Genomic DNA, 14,996 nt, shown 5'->3' with positions numbered 1-14,996 from the left:
TTACTCTTGTACACACCCCTTTATACCAATATATAGGAGTTTCTCTAGGATATATGCCTAGGAATGGAATTGCTGGCTCGTAGAGAATGTGCATTTTCAACTTTACTAGATATTGCCAAATTATTCTCCAAAGTGTTGGTGTTGATTTAAGCTGCCACAAAAACAGGGCACGAGAGTTCCCGTTGCTCATTGCCAATCCTTGGTATTGTTAAACTTTAATATTTTTGTTAATCTTGCAAATTTTTGGATGTGAATGGTGTTTTATTGTGATTTTAATTTGCATTTCTCTGATTACTGTTCAGGTTGAACAGTTTTCATATGTTTACTTTGCTGTTTAGGATTCTTCCGTGATTTCAAGTTTATTTCCTTTGGTTATTTTTCTACTGAGTTGTTTATCTTTTTTTCCCATTGATTTGTAGTATTTTTTTTTTTTAAATATACTCTGGATATGCATTAAAAGATATCTTCTTTCAAGTTCTTTGTATTCTCATATTAAAAAAAATTTTTTTTTAATTACTTATGGTATTTTGTAGTACAGATAGTTTTCACTTTAATGTAATCAAATTTATCAGTTTTTCCATCGACTTTGTGCTTTCGGCATCATGGTTACAAAATATTTCTGTGTTAATGAAGACTGAGATGCTATAGCAGAAAGACTCCAAAATATAGTGATTTAAAGAACAGGGACATTTATTTCTCTCTCATACGATAATCCTGAGATGAGCAGTCCAGGTTGCTGAGGTGGCTTTGCTCTACACAGGCATTCAGGGTCCCAGGTCTATGCCGTCCTGTGCTTCTGCCATCCCCCTGGGCATATCATCTTGCACAGTCAAAGCTGGGTCACTGCCATATTCAGATTCCAACCTGCAAGGAAGGCGAAAAACAGCACGGAAGCGGCATGCCTAATGTCTAAAGGCGCATCATTTCTGCTCACATTCTGTTGAGAGGACTTAATTGCATGGCCACACCCATCTGCGAGGGAGGCTGGGAAATGTGCCCAGCTACATGATTATTATGGAAGAATGGGAGAATAGATTTGATGGATGATATATTAGTATGTGCCACACTTTCCTTATCCTGAGGGCATAAGGGAATTCTGTGTATTTTTCTTCTCAACATTTTGTTTTTCACATTTAGGTCTTTAATTCTAATTAAAGGGTTTTTTATTTTCATTATAGTGTCAGGTAGGTGTCCAATTTTTTTTTTTCTAAATGCTTAAGCAGTTGTTCCAGTACTTTTGTTGATTAATCCATCCCTTTTTAATTGTTTTATAATGCTATATTGTCATATCAAGTTTTCTTGTATGCGTGATTCTTTTCTGGACTCTCTTCTGTTCTGTTTGACTCTATCCTTATACTCTTTCCCACTTTTTTGTTCGTTTATTTAATAACTAGAGCTTTCTTAAAAGTCAGGTAATCCGGAAGGGTAGATCTTTTGATTTAGCTTTTTTTTTTTTTTTAAATAGTCTTGGCTCTTCTTGGTCCTTTGCTCTCCTTTATATAATTTAGAATCCACTTGTCAAGTTTCATGAAATACTTTATTAGAATTTTGATTGGAATTGCATCACACTTATAAGTTCATTTTGACAAAATTGTCATTTTTAAGCCTCTCTATTGTAAAATATAAAAGATAGAAAAGTGTTAAACAAAACCCATGTATTCTTAAGTCAAGAAACAGAATACTACTGAAATTTCAGAAGTCCCCTGTTTATCCTTTGCCAATCACAATCCTCCCCTTCCAGATAGAAGTAACCACTTTTCTTTTATAGTAATAATTCCCGCGTGTTTTTCCTTATAGTTTTACTGCCTGTGTATGTATCTATAAATGAAATAAATTTGATTTCCTTGTTTTTAAGCTTTATATAAAAAGAATAATAGAACATGCACTCTTTTCTAATTTTTTTTTTTTTTGGCTCAACATTGTGTTTGGGTTGTTTCCAGTTTTGGGCAATTATGAATAATGCTGCTATGCTATCAACATTTTGGCACTTGCATCCCGGTGCACGTAGTGGCATGACTATCTCTAGGGTGTAGACCTAGAAATGGAATTGCTGGGTTGTAGCATATGCACATCTCCCTCCAGCTTTATTAGATAATACCATGCTGTCCTCCAAAGTGGTTATGCTAATTCACATTCCCACCAGCCTTGTACGAGACATTGCCTTACTCCACTTTCTTACCAACACTCAGCATTGTCAGCTTTTATAATTTTTGTCGATCTGATGCGTGTAGTGGTATTTCATCATGGCTTTAATATTCATATCTTGGACTATTGATGGGATTGAGCATTATTTTGTGTGCTTTTTGTCTATCTGTATTTCCTTTTTTTATTTTTTGAAGTGCACATTAAAAATCTTTTGCCAGTTTTTCTTTTGGATTTTCTGCCTTTTCCTCCTTGATTAATAGGAGTTCTTTGCAAATTTTGAATACTTTGTTGGTTATATGTGTTGCAAACATCTTCTTATGGTGTGTTTTATGGATGAAAATTCATTTATTTTAATAAACATATATTTAAGAAATAATTTGCCTTTTCAATATTCTTCACATGTACAATTCAGTGACAATAGTTATGTTTATCATCTTGTTCAACCGTTAGCATTATCCATTTCCAAATTTTCCCACCACCCTTAACAGAGTTTCAGTATTCCTTAAACAGTGAGTCTCTCCTTTCCCCTCCCTCCAACTGGCCTCCGATAACTACTAATAAAGTTTGGTCTCTATACACTTGCCTAACCCAGATATTTTATATAAGTGGAATCATGCAATCATTTGTCTCTTTGTGACTGACTTATTTCACTTAGCATAATGTTTTCAAGGTTCAGCCATGTTGTAGCAGGTATCAGGACTTAATTTTTTTGGCTGAGTGATATTCCACTGTATGTATGTACCACATTTCATTTATCCATTCATCTGCTGATGGACATTTAGGATGTTTCCACCTTTTGAATATTGTGAATGGTGCTGCAATGAACATTGCTGTATAAGTATTCGTTTGCATTCCTGCTGTCAATTCTTTGTGGGTATACACTGAGTGGAATTGCTGGATCATATGGTAATTCTATTATCTTTTTGAGGAACCATCAAATTGTTTTCCACAGCAGTTGTACTACTTTACAGTCCTACCAACAGAGGACGAGGGTTCCAATTTCTCCGCATCCTCGACAAGACATTTTTTTTAAATCATACCCATTTCAGTGGGTGTGAAGTAATCTCATTGTGGTTTTGATTTGCATCTACCTGATGACTAATGACATTAGTGTCTTTTCATGTGCTTCTTGGCCATTTGTATTTATTTTTCAGTTGGGTTGTTTGTCTTTTTGTTGATAAGTTATGAGAGTTTTAAAATATACTTGGGATGTTAAACCCTTATCAGATATATGGTCCCAGAAATTTTCGCCCAGTCTGTAGGCTGTCTTTTGCTTTGTTGATAAAATTCTTTGATGAACAAGTTTTTAATTTTGAAGAGGTCCTATTTATCTATTTTATCTTTTATTGCTTGTGCTTTTGGTGTCATATCTAAGAATGTGTTGTTAAAAATTAGGTCCCCAAGCATTAGGCCTGTGTTTTCTTCCAAAAGTTTGATGGTTTTAGTTATTACCATTTAGGTCTTTGATATATTTTGAGTTAGTTTTTGTGTGTGGTGTCAGGTATGGGTCCAGTTTCACTCTTTTGCATGTGGAAATTCAGGTGTCACAGATCGTTTATTAAAGAGGTTATTCCTTCCTCATGGATGGCCTTAGCACCGTCATCAAAAAATCAATTGTTCTATATGTTTATGATTAAACTAGTACCAGACTGTCTTGAGTACTCTAGCTTTAGAATATGTTTTGAGATCAGGAAATGTGAGTCCTCCTGCTTTGCTCTTCTTTTTCAAGATTGTTTTGGTTATTTGGGGTTCCTTGCCATTCTATATAAATTTGAGGATTGGCTTTTCCATTTAGGCAGAGAAGGCTGTTGGGATTTTAATAGGGATTGCATGGAAACTATGGATTGCTTTGGATAGTATTCACATCTTAATGATATTTCGTTTTCCAATCCATGAGCTCGGAATGTCCCTTCATTTATTTAGGTCTTCTTTAATTTCTTTGGAAGCCCTGGTGGCGTAGTGGTTAAGTGCTACTGCTGCTAACCAAGAGGCCGGCAGTTCGAATCTAACAGGCGCCCCTTGGAAACTCTATTGGGCAGTTCTACTCTGTCCTATAGGGTCGCTATGAGTCGGAATCAACTCGACGGCAGTGGGTTTGTTTTTTTTTGGTTTTTCATTTCTTTTAGTAACGTTTTATAGTTTTCAGTGTACAAGTCTTTCACTTCCTTAGTTAGGTTTATTCCTAGGTATTTTATTCTTTTAGATGCTATTGCAAATGGAATTGTTTCCTTATCTTCCTTTTCGGATTGTTCATTGCTGATGTATAGATACTTAATTGATTTTTGTGTGTTGATTTTGTTACCTGTCACTTTGTTCATTTATTAACTCTAGTAGTTTTCTTGTGAATTATTTGGGGTTTTCTATATATCAGATCATGTCATCTACAAAAAAGGATAGTTTTACTTCTTCTTTCCCAATTTGGATACCTCTGGAGTCACTATAACATTTAATTCAACTCAGCATGTATTTGTTGAGGCATATGATGTAGTAGGAAACCCTGGTGGTATATGGTTAAGAGCTGTGGCTGCTAACCAAAAGGTCAGCAGTTTGAATCCACCAGGGGCTCCTTGGGAATCCTGTGGGGCAGTTCTACTCTGTCCTGAGGGTTGCTATGAGTTGGACTTGACAGCAGTGGGTTTGGTTTTTTTGTACGGTGTACTAGAAACACTAGTGGCACAGTGGTTAAGAGCCTAGGCTGCTAACCAAAAAGGTCACCAGTTCGAATCCACTGCCTGCTCCTTGGAAATCCTATGGGGCAATTCTACTCTGTCCTATAGGGTTGGTATGAGTTGGAATCTACTTGACGGCAATGGGTTTGGTTTGGTTTTTGTTTTTCGTATTATGGTTTTGAATTCATTTTTCTATCTGGCATGTGAAAAGGATCCAATTTTAATTTTTCCATCTGATTACCTGAGTTCCATTTATTGAAGAGTCTAACCTTTCTTCAGTATTCTGAAGCTCCACCTGCACCATAAATCAAGTGTCCAAAAATTCATTTGTTTATTTTTTGGCTCTCTGATATGTCTAGCAATAGTCTAATTTTCCCTGCAGCAATACTATACTTTTTAATTACTATAGCTTTAAAATATATCTTGATAGCTGGTAAAACCAGTTCTTCTACATTTTTCTCCCCGAAAGTATCTTTGCTATGGTTTTCTCCTTGTAATACCATGTACCTTTGGAATTTTTGCTAGGATTTCATTAAACTTAAAATCAACATGGGAGAATTGATATCTTTACAATAATTTTTTCAATCTAAGAGCAAGGTATATTTCTACATCTATTTTGTTGTTGCTCTTAGTTGCCATCGAGTCGATTCTGACTCATGGTGACCCCATATGTGCAGAGCAGAACAGCACCATAGGGTTTTTCAAGGCTGTGACCTTTCAGAAGCAGATGGCCAGGCCTGTCTTCTGAGGTGCCTCTGGGTGGGTTTGAACTGCCAAACTTTCAGCTGGTAGTTGAGGGCTTAACCGTTTGTAGCAATGAGGGACACCTCTCCATTTTTTAGGTCTTCTTTTATACTTTTCAATAAAGTTTTATGATTTTGTCCTTACTTTTACTCTTGCACATCTTTGTTTTATCTAGGTATCTTTTAGTTTCATTCTAGGCATCTTTTATCCTAGGTATCTTTTAGTTTTATCGCTATTGCATAGAAGCAGTGATGGGCATCTGTCTTGTTCCTAACATAAAAGGAATATTTTTAATGTTTCACTAGTGAGTATAATGTTTGCTGCAGGTTTTTGGCAAATATTTTTTACCAGGTTAAGGAAGTTCATTCTATTCCAAGTTGGTTAAGAGTTTTTATAGTGAATGTGTCTTGAATATTACCACATTATATATATCATGTAAAATATATCATATGCTACATTTGCATATAGACGCCCTAGTGGCAGAGTGGTTAAGCATTCGACTCTCTGCTAACCAAGAGGTTGGCGGTTCTAACCCACCAGAGTGCTCCTTGGGAGAAAGACGTGGCAGTCTGCTTCTGTAAAGATTTACAGCCTTGGAAACCCTATGGGGCAGTTCTACTCTGTCCTATAGGGTTGCTATGAGTCAGAATCGACTGTATGGGCAACGGATCATATTTGCATATACTGGGATAGTTACATCGTTTCTCTCCTTTACCCTGATAATGTAGTGAATTGCTGGAACTCCCTGATTTACCTATCAAAAAGGTCTCATTGTTTACTGGGGAGAATGGTTTTGAAGGGCACAATATCGAAAAAAGGAAGTTTAATGAGGATGTTACTGCAGTGGTATAGATGAGAGATGACTGTGACTTGGACTGATGTGGTGGTAATGGAGATGAAATGAGGTGGTCAGTGTCAAGATATAGTTTGGAGTATAGAGGGGATGGGGAGTAAGGGAAAGGACAGGCTCAAAAAAGACTTCTAAGTCTCTGGCTTTAGATTTTGTTTCAATAAATAGTAGTTACTACGGTTACTGGAAACCCTAGTGGTATAGTGGTTAAGAGCTATGGCTGCTAACCAAAAGGCTGGCAGTTTGAATCCATCAGGCACTCCTTGGAAACCTTATGGGGCAGTTCTCTTTCTACAGGGTCGCTATGAGTCAGAATCGATTCGATGGTAATGGGTTTTCTTGTAATCATTCATAGGGTCGCTATTAGTTGGAATTGACTCGATAACAATGGGTTTGGTTTAAAAAAAATTATCATTATTCCTTCTTTGCTTTAAAGAGAAAAGGCGCCTGAGGAAGGAATTGCTGAAAGAAGGATACAAGAGGGATCTGAGTAGATTTGGGCTGATTCAGTACAGGAGTAGTGAAGTTAACAATAGTTTATTCAGTAATGAATATTTATTTAGCATCTTTTATATTCCAGACACTGTACTTAGCACTGGGGATATGTTTACTCATTTTGAGTAAACAGAGATTTCTTACTTGGTGGGGGAACAATTAAGAAAAAGATAATTTTGACACAATAAGATGACATGGCGGTGATATATAATATATTATATATATATATATATATATGTATCTGTACCTATATCTGTATCTAGGAGCCCTGATGGCACTTGGCTGCTAACTGAAAGGTCAGCAGTTCAAACCTACCAGCCACTCTGCAGGTGAAAGATGGGGCAGTCTGTTTCTGTAAAGATTTACAGCCTTGGAAACCCTATGGGGCAGTTCTGCTCTGTTCTTTAGGGTAGCTATGAGTTGAATTGATATGACAGCAACAAGTTTGGTTTTATATCTATGTTTATATGAATGCAATGGACTGTGCTTGTAGAATTGAGGTGGAAAACACTATGTGCTTAGAAGAGTCAGAGAAATCTTTATAGAGGAAGAACGTGAAAGGGAAGTAGGAAATGCCTGGCCAGAGAACGTGAGGAAGTATTTCCAATGGGTAGAACAGCATGTACAAATAAGTGTAAATATGAATAGCCCAATTTATGAAAGGTGAATAATTTCCTGTGGCTAGAATATGAAGGAAAGTGAGGAGATATGGGAAGTTTGGTTAGTTAGGTTGCAGTCTGATTGTGGAGTCTTCAATGGTAGGACAAAGAATTTGGACTTCAACACTATAGGCAATTGGGAGTCATTAACTTAAAAAATATTTTTGTTTTCCAAAATAATCCATGTTTATTACAAAACATTTGTAAAAACACATAGAATAAAATAAAAACCACTAGAAACATCAAATATGTTTATGTAGGGGAAAGCCAGCAACTATCTATGCTTTGAAAAGACAGTTCTGGTGACATTACAGAGTCTGAGAGAGGGGAGAGACTGGAGGACAGGAGATGGGTTCAGAGGTTATTGCAATAGCTGAGGCAAAAGATGAAGGTCAAACCAAGATAGTTAACAGTGGGGATGGAGAGGGAAGGAAAGATCTGAGATATTCCTCAGGGGGAACATGACTGATTGGATGTGGGAGGAAAGAAAGAGGGGAAAGTGTGGGTGACCCTGAGATTTCTAGCTTGGGAGAATGGAATCAATCAGATCAGTTAGGTATGACTTGGTATAGAGTAAAGTTCTGAGATAATGGGATATAAAACAAAACACCATTGCTGCCGAGTCGATTCTGACTCATAGTGACCCTACGGGACAGAGCGGAACTGCCGAACAGTTTCCAAGGAGTGCCTGGTGGATTTGAACTGCCAACATTTTGGTTAGCAGCCATAGCTCTTAACGACTATGCCACCAGGGTTTCCTAAAGGGATATTAAAAAAAAAAAAAAATTTAAGGTAGCTAAATTTTTTAAGTTTATACAAAGGCCTGGAATAAGATATCCAAAGTGAGAAATTTTCTTAGGAGTTGTCTTAGTGTGAATACTAGACTGATGCTCTGATAGAAACTAAATCAAAAATTTTATTGAAGGAATAATGTGTTTCCATGGAATGGAGAAACACGTGGCATTCAATACAGACTGCAGTGGGTGTTCTGACTTGCAGGTAAAACAGTGAGGTATTGAACACGCGGAGTAAACATAAAATGGTCTCACATCAAAGAGGTCGCAGGGGAAGAAAGGAGAAATTTATAAGGGGTTGTCAAACAACAAACTTTTTTTTAACATTAATTTCTAGCCTAACACAAATCTCTTGATCCTGATACAGTTTGACTAAGGCAATATTTCTAAAGTGAGATGTATACACTTTCTTGATGTAGGGGTTTAGCAATGGATTGCAGGCTGAGTCAAACCTAATTGGAGTCCTTGAAATGTAAAGGCAACCATTACTTAGGAAAGAGTGAAGATTACATCACTTATAAATCTAAAGTCTTTTGAAATGTAAACACTGTCCATCAGGCTAAGAAGGAGTCAGTTAGGGGCTGGGCATTCAGAGTGAATTCCCTGAAAGCAATTAAGATAATAAGTTTATTTACATAAGTTAAAGCCCAAATCTCTGCACTCTGTGTTATAGACAGTCAAGACTTTTACAGCTTTGATCTGCCTCCCATTTTTCAAGCAGTAAAACTTTGACAAAAGGCTGAATGGTTTCTTTAGAATAGTAGAAAAGAAAATGTTAGTTTAATCTCGAATGGAGTTTTAATTTAGGTCCAAAGTCACCCAATTCAGATTACCTGGTACCTCAATTTCTAAAATTCACATTCACAGAGTCCAGAGCTGGGACATTCTCTGCTTACATATCACAATGAATTCTGAAAACTTGGCCCAGTTACTTTGACACCCAAGGATTGATTAGGCAATTCTAGGGCAATGAATATAAAAACTCTATTATCAATGAGAAATTAATTACAAAAGTCTTTATAAAAATATGTATTTGTGAAATCTAGTTGGCTATAAAAACCCGCCCAGTGCCATCGAGTCGATTCCGACTCATAGCAACCCTATAGGACAGAGTAGAACTGCCCCACAGAGTTTCCAAGGAGCACCTGGCAGATTCGAACTGCTGACCCTTCGGTTAGCAGCCGTAGCACTTAACCACTATGCCACCAGTGTTTCCTAGTTGGATATATGGGAGTTTATTATATTATTCTCTTTGCTGCAATGTATATTGAAAATTTCCGTAATAAAAAAGTTTTAAAAGAAAAATATTTAGTTAATTTTATCAATTAGGGAGTAAGATAATCTCATAATATACCTATTCATTTATTGAGTGTCTACTACGTGCCATGTACCATCCTAGCCAATTGGGAAATACAAAGATATCTGTGTATATAAGTGCTGCCAGAGTGGTAAAAATAATGTGCTGAAGGAATTAAGAGCTGGGATGGACTTAGAGCCGGAGTGATCTGTACCGTTTACTGGGGAGAACACAAGGTAGAGAGCATGCATTTCTAATGGGCTCATTTGGCATAGTTCCATATGGAAGCTCTGAAACTGTAATACGGAGAGGTAATAAGACATGCCCTTTTTGTGTGGTGTTCCTGTCTATGCCCAGTTTCTTACTGGAGGTCAGTAGATCTGCTCAACAGTCAGGGGAAGGAGGCTAAGCGTAAATTTTTCTCTGCCATCTTGACTTTCAAAGTTTGGTTTGGATCTTCAGACATGGATTGGACTGGACAATGGGTTGGAGAGGGATGCTGGTGAGGAGTGAGCTTCTTGGATCAGGTGGACACTTGAAACTAATGTTGGCATCTCCTGCCTGGAGGGGAGATGAAAGGGTGGAAGGGGTTAGAAGCTGGAAAAATGGACACGAAAAGAGAGAGTGGAGGGAGAGAGCGGGCTGTCTCATTAAAATTAGAGGGAGAGTAATTGGGAGTGTGTAACAAGGTGTATACGGGTTTTTGTGTGAGAGACTGACTTGATTTGTAAACTTTCACTTAAAGCACAATAAAAATTATAAAAAAAAAGAAAAAAGTTTGGTTTGGATTGGAGCCTTGGATATGACCCTGATTCCAAGAGTGATTTCAATATTAAGAAAAGAAAAAAGATTTTTAAAGGATAATTGTGACTCCAAACTGCCAAAAGAAAGTTGATTTTGGTTATTTCCTAGGACAACTCCATGATTTAGGCATCATCTCTTTAACCTGCTCAGGTTTTTAATCTAGGAGAGTCAGAAAACTGCAAACTCATGCCAACCCTGTGGCTGCCTTCAGGTAACTTCGTTTAACCTCTCCATGCTTGTTTTGCCCATTTTGCAGTCATGAGACCCTGATGGTGCAGTGGTTAAGAGCTACTAGAGCTACTGCTGCTAACCAAAAGGCTGGCAGTTTGAATCCACCAGCTGCTCCTTAGAAACCTTATAGGGCAGTTCTACCCTGTCATGTAGGGTGGCTATGAGTCAGAATCGACTTGATGGCAACTGGTTTTCGTTTGTTTGTTGGTTTTTTGAGGGACCAAACAAGGTAACAGATGCAAACGTTCTTTGAAAACCATATACCAGTTGCCTTCTGGTGGACTCATGCTGACCCCCTGTGTGTCAGAGTAGAACTGTGCTCCATAGGGTTTTCAGTTTCTGACTTTTCAGAAGTAGATCGCCAGCTCTTTCTTCCGAGGTGCCTCTGGGTGGACTCAAACCTCCAACGCTTTGGTTAGCAGCCAAGCACATTAATCATTTCCACTAACTACCATCACTATTATTCTCAAAGTCTTATTTATAGCCTTGGATATAAAACATGGCTGAGTGAGCCATACGGTGGACACACTTCACTGTTGCTAAGTTTTCCAGAGCCTCTGCTTTGGGATAAACAAAAAAATTTCTCACACCAGCCTTCACTTGACTGACTGCTCAATACTGTACTCTTTTTAACCAACGTGCCCCACTTGCTCTTCTGAGTGAGCGTTTTATCTAGAACACCATTCTCCGAAACAGAGGAAAGAAACGTACAGTGTTTTCCGTAGAGACACGCCTGCGGCTGCGGTCCCACCCACATTTATTGAATTCCAAAGTAGAACAGAAGCAGGAGGTGCACAGATTAAGAATAAACAGGGCCTCTGCCTTCAGTAGCCTGTAGGCCCATCAACAGACAGCGATAACATGTTTGTATGAGAGTGGGCGTTGCCGCTCATTTGCGGGAATGCACGAGCAGCAGGAAAACAGCAGGGGGCAGTAGAGGCCCCAGCTCGGCTCTGGAGGCTGACCTGGAAACGCCGTTCTCCATTCGCGTCTGAGGCTTGGAAGACAGTCTTTCTGCGGTTCCCCTTCCCTGGAGCCTAGAAAAGATAAAAGATCCTCTCCTACTACTGTAGTAGATACAACCGCAGTCCGAACTTCGGACTCACAGCGCTTCGCCCTATCGCTTCCCTAAGAGAAACGGCGCCCTCCACTGGAGAAACGGAACCGTACCCCTGCAGGGTCGCCCGAAGGCGCAGGAAACCTTAAGGTCCTCCTCCGTCAGGAGCTCGCATGTCTCCGGTCCCGCCCCCTCGCGGAGCCCCACCCTGACGCAATCTCATTCTGTAGCCGGATTGGCTAGCCCCTGTGCGTGAGGACGTTGCGTCGCGGGGCGGGTCGAAGAGGGGTGTCCGTAGGGCCTCTCAGTCACCGCTGCACGGCCACCGCCCCCACCGCTGCGCGGCCTCCGCCCCTCCCCTGCCTTCCGAGAGTACAGGCGACAGCCGGGGCTTCGGGTGGTCGCACAGCCACCGAACGCCTCCGCCCAGCCGCCTCTTCTAGCTGGCGGCTCTTCTTGGCCCAGTCCGGGTCGGGGGGTGAAAAATGGCGCCGGCGCCCCAAGGCGTTCTGGAGGAGCCGCTGCAGGGGTCTCGGTCCGGACCCCTTGTCCGGCTCCTCTTCCTCGCCCAGGCCGGCCTGCTTCTGCTGCCAGCTGCCCGGGGAGGCCTCTGTCCCGCGCCCTGCTCCTGCCGCCTCCCTCTGCTGGACTGCAGCCGCAGGAAACTGCCCGCGCCGAGTTGGAGGGCGCTGTCGGGCCCGCTGCCCCCAGACACCTCCAGCCTGTGAGTTAGAGGGGCCGGGCGGGGGGACCAAAGGAGAGGGGAGCGCCCACTCCTAGGGGCTCGGGGGGAGGCAGCCCCTGGTCGGAGGAGGCCGTCGGGATTTTAAGGTCTGAAGGAAGATGCTATTCTGATGCTGTGAACTTTGTTTTGGGTAGTGGGAGCTTGAAAAAGCTGCTGTCAGGGTTTCTGGGGACTTGTATGAAGAACGGGGTAAAGATATTTGGGACGAGAGAGTCGTGATCCCAGGGCTGGGGAGGAGTTGGGACGAGGATGTTGTTAGGGGCTCATGGGTCCTGGGCACATCTTTGGTTAGTTGGGAGGTGGGGCAAGCACGGAACCAGGCGCCTAGCTCACTTTGGGCTGTATCATTTGGGGTGTACTTCAGCTTGAGTGGTCCCCAGGTACGTGAGTTTATAACTGATGTCGCCAAAGCTATGTGGCCATTTGCCCTACTTCACACTATGGCTAATTTTGTGCTGCAGTTTTGATACTTTCGTTGTTCGTGGTGGGTGCCATAGAGCGACTCCATGTGACAAAATAGAACTGCCCCATAGGGTTTTTTGGCTTAACGGTGCTGAAAACTTCAGCATGTGTCAGAAGATCCAGTACTGCCCAGAACAAGAATCTTTATAAGTAGCATACTGTAAAAAAAAAAAGGGGGGGGGGAAGGGATATGCTTTCCAAAATTATGTGATGCTTTCATTGTTTTCAGTGCATATCCTTGTGGCAAAGAACTAAAAATCAGTGCCCTTTGTTTATATATGAAAAACTAGTACAGTGGTTGGATGAATTCTTCTGGAGGCTCCACTGTCGAATGCCTACCTTGATAGGCCTGTATTAGACAGTGGAACCTGGAGAACTCGTTAGCCTGTGTCGACCTGGTGGCATTAGGAACAACCAAAACAAACCAAACCAAACCCAGTGCCCTCGAGTCGATTCCGACTCATAGCGACCCTATAGGACAGAGTAGAACTGTCCCATAGAGTTTCCAAGGAGCGCCTGGCGGATTCGAACGGCCGACCCTTTAGTTAGCAGCCGTAGCACTTAACCACTACGCCACCAGGCTTTCCTTAGGAACAACAGTAGGCATTAAATGCTGCAATTATGGGGCACCTTAACTCAACCAGTAACATACAGTTATTTCTCTGCCACTAACTGAGCGACATGTTTATTAATTGGTAGACTTCTAATAGAGTTGTCTTACACCAAAAACAATAGCCTGAGGTGCAATTAAAATGAGGGGCTGTTCGAATTTTCGTTGGAAATAGACTGCTTGTACAAGTAGAAGCCCTCTCTGTGTTGCAGAGGTTAAGAAGTATATATACACTTCTGAGTTAGTGTAGATAGGAAAGAAAGTTACTTCATATATTCATTGAGAAAATTAAGGTAATTTAAAAAATCAAATGTAAGCCTAGAACTGCAGTATAATAAGATGCTTTCTGTTGTTTTATGGTAGCGACACCTGTAGCTAATTCTGGCTCTATCCACTCAAATTCAATTTAAAAATTCATATCAATATGCAACATAGTCTGAATTAAACATAGCACCTAGCACGTCATCTTTGTTTTATATGCAGCAAGTGCTTTTTTCAAGAAATTCTTGGAACAGCTACCCGATTATGTCAGGATAAATCTGGTGCATGTTTAAAAACAGCCCAACTTCATTTAGCTGTAACTGAAATAAATTTATCCTTCTCTTTAAGAGTAGGTAAACAGTAATTAGAAAAACTTCTATGTAAGATTTGTTTTGTATCTAGGTTTGATTTTTGTTTAATCAAGACAAATTGCCAAAAGCCAAATGACATTCAAAAAAATTTGAAGGTCCTGTAATGAAATTGACATTTTCAGTTGAAGTGAAATGCCTTGGAGAGCAATTCTCTTGTAGAGATGTAATTGGATGGAAGTCTTATATTAGCAGATGGATACTTAGAATATTAGAAGATAAGGTTGTGCTGCTTTAAACTGCGAAATGTAACGTTCTTCAGCAGTTGCCTTCAACTGTAAAACCATGTAACGCTTTAAGTATATTAGTGAGTTAAATCTAAATGCTCAGACTTGCAGCCATCAAAAAGATTTGGATAAAATTCGTTATTGCTGGTTTTTGGAAGCCTATTTAGATACTGTCTTTATTCTTCTCTGTATCAGGAAACGTCTTTCAAATTTTATCTGGATAATCAAAATTTGACTGACTTCTCCATAGGTGCAGTGCTCTGTATCATTTTATTCTGGATTTTATCCACACACAACGCGCGCACATGTGAATTGGGGGACCAGGTATATTAACCACCTTCTAGTTTGTCAAGTTAAGGCGTTAGAACCTCTCTTCCCCAATCATTTGTTATCATGGTCCTTTCATGATACACCGGCAAACTATGAAGTCCATACTTTTAGAATTAAGGACAATTTTATAGATTAAATAAATTTAGCCTTATGAAAAATTTGTAACCTCATCATTCTATTTTCATTTTACTGTGGACTGGCAAAAACATCATCATGTATCGGTGTTTGGGAACCACTGCTGTACTTGA

At 40.0% G+C, this 14,996-nt stretch overlaps 1 protein-coding gene across 1 annotated transcript in view; it reads left to right on the top strand.

The window, feature by feature from the left end:
- The first annotated feature begins 11,992 nt into the window (after positions 1-11,992).
- LRIG2 (leucine rich repeats and immunoglobulin like domains 2) overlaps positions 11,993-14,996 on the top strand; it is a 56,808-nt gene continuing 53,804 nt past the window's right edge. Inside the window, exon 1 of the mRNA XM_049880048.1 lies at positions 11,993-12,469. Within this exon, the coding sequence (XP_049736005.1) occupies positions 12,231-12,469 (239 nt within the window). The 5' untranslated portion in view covers positions 11,993-12,230. The remainder of the gene's footprint in view (positions 12,470-14,996) is intronic.

The sequence above is a fragment of the Elephas maximus genome, chromosome 3 (genome assembly GCF_024166365.1).
Source record: "Elephas maximus indicus isolate mEleMax1 chromosome 3, mEleMax1 primary haplotype, whole genome shotgun sequence".
NCBI classification, from domain to species: domain Eukaryota; kingdom Metazoa; phylum Chordata; class Mammalia; order Proboscidea; family Elephantidae; genus Elephas; species Elephas maximus.
Note: the sequence above shows the minus strand (reverse complement) of the source record. Positions and strands in the feature narration are given on the sequence as shown.